This window comes from Leishmania donovani, chromosome 33 (assembly GCF_000227135.1).
Source record: "Leishmania donovani BPK282A1 complete genome, chromosome 33".
Classification (NCBI taxonomy): Eukaryota; Euglenozoa; class Kinetoplastea; order Trypanosomatida; family Trypanosomatidae; genus Leishmania; species Leishmania donovani.
This window is the reverse complement of record NC_018260.1, coordinates 198513-204448: the sequence shown is the minus strand read 5'-3', so window position 1 is coordinate 204448 and position 5936 is coordinate 198513. Positions and strand designations below refer to the sequence as shown.

The 5936-nt window shown below is 52.9% G+C and overlaps 2 protein-coding genes across 2 annotated transcripts; both read left to right on the top strand.

The window, feature by feature from the left end:
- Positions 1-872: 872 nt before the first annotated feature.
- LDBPK_330640 (hypothetical protein, conserved) lies at positions 873-1445 on the top strand (the record flags this gene model as incomplete). Its single annotated transcript, XM_003863840.1, has 1 exon — positions 873-1445. The coding sequence occupies one exon, from the start codon at positions 873-875 to the stop codon at positions 1443-1445; it is 573 nt and encodes a 190-aa protein (XP_003863888.1).
- A 491-nt stretch (positions 1446-1936) lies between these two features.
- Positions 1937-4564, top strand: LDBPK_330630 (hypothetical protein, conserved; the record flags this gene model as incomplete). Its single annotated transcript, XM_003863839.1, has 1 exon — positions 1937-4564. The coding sequence occupies one exon, from the start codon at positions 1937-1939 to the stop codon at positions 4562-4564; it is 2628 nt and encodes an 875-aa protein (XP_003863887.1).
- Positions 4565-5936: the final 1372 nt, after the last annotated feature.

Sequence of the window (5936 nt, the reverse complement as noted above, 5' to 3'; positions counted from 1 at the left end):
GGCGGTAGTGGTGGTCGGGGCTTGAGGCGGAGGCGGTGCTGAGATGACTGGGCCGACGCATTGCTGTACCGCGTGTGCGCACCGCTGCTTCGCAGGGCGGGATGGGGCCTGCGACATGCCGGGGTGGGGTGGCGCTGGAGCTCGTGCTGGACGGCAGAGGGCGGGCGCACTTTGTAAAGGAAAAGTGTGCATATGGTCGTGAAGTCACCTATTATTTTCTAATAGAAGGAGTGTTAGATTGAAAACATGACCTGTACATGATATCTTAGAGGAGAATAGTGTTTTGTAGTCAACGGTTGTGGTTTACACCGGCATTAGAAGCCCTGATCAGGGGTACAGTCATCCCACTAACTGTGAAAGCCGGCACGAATGAGAAATCGTAGCATTTTATAGGTGGTACTTTACTCCAACTTTTTGGATTTTTCGTAAGCAAGTATCAGTGGCAAATATGCATAAAGTGATAAATCTTGTGCGTGATCTGAAGCTGCTGCGCTCCTGGACTGAAGATATCGTTTAGTGCTCACCTGGTAGTTGTCAGAGTTGAGTGAGCTGCTTTTGTAAGAGGACAAGGGAACAGGGCATAAAAACGTGTTTGCTCTCTTCGGTTATCTGGCGCGCGGACATGCGAAACGGCAACGTAAACGCCTTTGTCGCTTTTCGCGTCTCTGCTTTCCAAAGCAGCTCAGAGTTTTTTAGTCTGTATAGCCGCTTGTGGCTTCCATCTCGAGGTATCCTCAAAGACGATTTCTTCTTCGATATCCACTTTTTCTTCTTTCTTGCTTCCTTGTCGCTTTATTCACTCCGTCGTTTCTTCACAGTGCGGGCTGCTCACGTAGCTCTATTTTCTGTCGCGCTTAGTAGCAGGCGTCGAAATGCGCTACACAGCTAGATTTCTGGATCAGACTACGGGTCCGCACAAAGCATACAAGTACACGTACATGCCTGACCCGCGCAAACTCGCACCTATCGAAACATCAATGCGCTCCGAGGTACTTCCGGTTGTGATTCGCCCACCGACATCGTACGTGCCGAATCATGAGGTGTTTTTAGAAAAGGCCGATGTCCATCGCCTAGCGCCAACAAGCGATTTCAAAGCAACATTCAAAGACTGGAATGACTTGATGACGTGCAGCAAGCGCGAGCTTCGCACGCGCGGTGTACCACTTCTCACGCGCCGTGCTATCCGCGCTGCAGTGCTTGCTTTTCAAAACGGTAATCCTCCTGAGCGCTTCGACACGAAGGAGGAATGGCTGTACTACAAACAATTCAAGACCAAAGACTATAGCTACCGTGTAGTGCCGGAGCTTCCAGAAAAGTACCGCCCTCATCAGAATGGCATTGATCAGGCTCCGGTTCCTAACTATAGTGAAATCAACCAGATGCCGCAATGGGCCATAGAGGAAGAGAAGCGCCTTGCTGAGAAAGGCAGCGCAGCAAGCAAGTAGCCCTCTTCACATGATTGCCATCTTTCTTTTTGGTGTCTTGAGAGTTAGAGAGTAAGACAGGATAAAGAACAACGAAGACACTGGCTGACCTCCTTTTTTTCCTGTATTGAAAGCTAGGCGTGAGGCAGAGTGAAAAGTACTGTGCCTCTAACTGATTGTGAATGATGTTGCTCAGCAGCTCAGAGCACCAGTATCTGTCGTCTGTGAGAGTCATTTTTGTCCCTGCTTTTGCAGACTCTGTTTCCGAGCATTTGTGCAAGTGCCGAATTCGTCGCACTGTGATGCAAACATGAGATGGAACCTCTATCCGCGTTCATCTAACTTTCCTGTCTTTTTTTCCTCTCTGCCTTTTGACAGAATTACTGCTTATTTTTCTGTCGACCTTTAGAACGTACTACTTCTTTTATTGTAGCTGCCGAAAGCCCGTTGGCGGAGTCTTGTGAATTTTCATAGAAATACTGAAGCGACCATAGGGGAAAGTATTCGCGAAAATGCGGTCCCCCAATGACAGCGTCGCTTACGAAAGCGACAGCGACGTTTCTGAGATGGACCCCGAATCAGATGTTCTAGCACCAGTGCAGCGCCGTATCGAGGAGCAGCTGCGTAAACACTTGCAGGAGCTATCGCAACAGATCCATGAGACGAACAATGAGCTATCAGGTGTAGAAAAAGAGCGCGAAAGCTGCGGTGTGGATCTCTACAATGCCCAGCAGCATCTGGCAACGCTGCAAAAAACCCTGGAAGGGTACCACGAAAAACATGCCGCGATTCAACAGCAACATGAAGACAAGCTGCGTGCGCGCGAGGAGCTGTCTTCTGCAGCAGAGAGCGCACAGAAGAAAGTTGATGATATGCAGAAACAGTACACCCGCTATCACAACGAGCTGGCTAAGCTGACGGAGACGCTGATGAAGGTGGAGCGGTTCAATCAGGAGTTGAAGGATGAGGTGGAGCTCGAGCGTCGCGCCGCCCACAAGACTGAGGATGATATCACTAACTTGGAAAAGGCAAAGCTGCGACAGGACTCACTCATTCTCTCCATGCAGAAGCGCATCGAGACACTAGAGAACGAGAGCGCGATGCTAGATGAGCAGATAGGCAGCCAGCGTGAGGAAACCAAGCGCGCGCGCGAGACATTGGCCGATGCCGCGTCGGAGATGGAGGCCATTGTTATGGAGAAGAAGCAACTCGTTCAGCAGTGGCGAAGCTCTCTTATTGGCATGCAGCGACGGCAGGATGCAGTGCGGAAGACAGAAGAGGCGCTGCAGCAGCAGAAGAATGAACTGCTTGTGCTCGAGAACGAGATTACTGGCTACCGTCACGACATTCGCACGTCGCAGGCAGAGAACACCAAGCTCACTGCGTTCATGTCTCGCATCGACAACGAAATTATCATCTTGGAAAGGCAGATGGACGGACTTCTGCTGAAGAAGGAGGAGGCCACTAAAGCCTATGCGCTTTTGGAGCAGAGCATCGCCAGCTCAGTCGAAGAGCGCAAGGCCGTCGAACAGAAAATGAAACTCAAGGCAGCTGAGCTATCGGAGGTGGAAAAGCAGATTGCGAAGCACGCCAAAGCCATCGTTGAAATGGAGAACGAAATGCTGGTGCATCTGAGCAGGGAATCTACGTTGAAGCAGGAGAGCAAAGGCGCACTGCAGGAAATCCGAAAGATCAAGGAGTCGATCCGCGCAAAGGAGCAAAAGGTGACTCAGATGGAGAACGAGCTGGCACGAATCCGTGTGGATACACTGCAGTCGAAAGCCTACAACGAAACGCTCGCAACCACTCTGGCGGACCTCGAGAAGGAGCTGCAGTCACGTAGTGCGATGATAGAAAAGATGCAGGCTGACATCCGCCGTCGCAACAATGAGATCGATCGCAAGCAAAATCAGCTTGACCAGCTCAATCACCAGTACGAGCAGATTCTAGCAGCGCACAACGATTTGCAGGGCGATCATGTCGGGCCCCTCGAGGCGACGATCAACAGTCTTTCCAGGGCCATTGCCACCAAGTCTAGCGAGAACGAAGCACTGCAGCAGGAGTGGATCCGGTTGCAGACCGAGTTGGTTAACTACAAGAACAACATGAACGACATCAACGAAGCCATCCTCGATGCTCAGGCAAAGGCGACCATCCTGAAACAGAAAAAGGATCGCCTTCTCGCCAACATCAGCGAAGGCAAGCAGCAGGTTGCGAATTTGCAGAACAAATCGAACGCAATGCATCTAGAAATGAAGCGGGTAAACACATTGCTCAGCCAAAACAACGGTGCGCAGCAGAGTGCCTCTGACGACGTGTTCTTCCTTGAAAAAGACCTGGTGCGCCGACTCGAGGAGAGGAAGCGTGAAGCAATTCAGCTTGAGAAGAAGGTGGAGGACATGCGCCAGAGCAAGTCTGACATCGTTGAGCAGATCCTCTCGTGTGAGCGGGACATCATGTTCTGGGAGCGGAAGCTACAAGTTGCGCGGGAGACAGAGATGGCGCTAGACCCTACAATTGGGTGCGCCGAGATGGAGAAGATGAAGAAGGAGATCACGTTCATGGAGCAGCGCATGTCGCAGCTGCAGCGCGAGCAGAAGTTTCTCATCGAGGAGATGCAGAAGATGATCGACCACCGCGATATCATTCGGACCAAAGGCAAGGCAATCCAGATCGCGTCGCAGAAGAACAAGAACGGCGTGACTAGGCTCGCCGTGGAGAAGGAGAACATGCGCCTCTTCAAGGAGCTGAATGCAAAGCGGCAGGAGTCGCGCAGGAAGGAAAAGCTGGTCAAGGAGAGCATGGCAGAGATGGACCGCATCGCAGCGGACGTGGACCGCACCCAGCACGAGATACAGAACCTAGACGCCCAGATCGAGGATTTGCAGGGTCAAATCGCCGCAGCTAAGAAAGAGCGCAATCGCGCTGAGGACGAGAAGCGGCTGCGGCAGAACAACCTTCAACGGCTGCGAGACGCCGAAGCAGGCGCGTACCGGCTCATGTGCTACCCGGAGGAGGCTGCGACAGAGGCGGCGCGGCTGGATGAAGGCCGCCGGGCGGTTGTGAATATCATGGAGGAACTATCGGCGCAGTTCCCGGACCTTGCTCCGTCCTTGCAGGACCTCATGACAAGCGTCTAAAAGAGCCGTGCGTCGACGAGGAGAGCTCACACAAGAGGTGAGATGCTGTGGCTGCCGAGGTGGCGGTCCAGCCACCACACCGAGGGTTTGCTGACCACAGTCATTTGCGTTCTTCACGGGGCGAAGAGACCGACTCGTCGGTCGCATGCCTCGCAAGACGCATGCGAGTACAGCCACACAGGATATGCTGCTCGTCTAGCTGCTGCTCATGCAGCCTTTATTCCGCTGATTTGTTTTTGTTCGTTTGGCGTTGCTGTTGCTTTAGATGACCTCTGTCGTGCTCTTCACGACCTCCGCAGACCTTCGCACTTCGTGCTTTTTTACTGTGTTGTTTTGGTACACATGTATAGCAACGCCTCTACACTCCCCTTTACCCGGGGAGCCGATGTTCATAGGCATTTTGTTTTCTGAATGCATGCTTTCATCTATCCTCTCTTCTCGTCTCCATGCAGGGGTGGGGTAGGGAGGGGAGACAAACAGAAGCAAACGCAAATTTGGGGCTTATCAGGAGATGAAGCAGCAAGAGCACGGAGGAAACGATGCAACGCATTGGGGCGGCCGAAAGACGCCTTTGTCGATGTGCTCGCGCCCCCCTCCTCGCAAAGGTACGGTGACTGGCGAGTCGACAACGGGGAACCCCACTCCCTCTTTTCCTTGCATGGGGTCAGCGTGCAGCGCTCTCTACGTGGTGCTCGCATCTTTTCACGTGAGTCCGAGCTTAAGCGTTTCTCGGGCACTATGTGTGACTTTTGTGGGGCGATTCATATGTGCCAAAGGGTGTGCGTGCGTTGGCACGCATACGGATGATGGACTCTTTCACGCACTGTGGAGGGTTTCAAGGCATTGGATGTACCCTTCACGCTCACGTTCGCCGTCTTTATCTCTGTTGCATTTCTAAACTCCCTTGCACGTACCACATAGCCCATTTCCCTCCCACAGACTGGAAAAAGAAAGGCGAGCTGCTCGCCGTCGTAGATGATTTCTCATCCACTGGCTCATCCGGTTCTTCATCTCTTTCCTACAGCGTTGCAAGCTTCTCCTCCTGGCCGGACTCTCTTCAGTGCCGATCGGGAGGGTGGGTGGGGCAGTGGTAACACGGGGGAGAGCACGGTAGCTGACGCTCAAGCACGATAGAACACCACGTTTGGCCACCCAGCACGTGCGCTGATCGAAGAGAAAGCGACAGCGCTGCGTCACGTATCGCACACTGCCGTGCCTGATTGTTGCCACAGACCGCCGCTATTCTTTTTGCAGTTTTTCTTTGAAAGCCTCTGGCGTTTCTCCTCCTGTCCAAGGGCAAAGGAGGACAGTCAGCGGCGCACCCCCTTTGAGGCGGTGACCGTGCGTGCGTGCCTCTCCCTGTGTGCAAAGA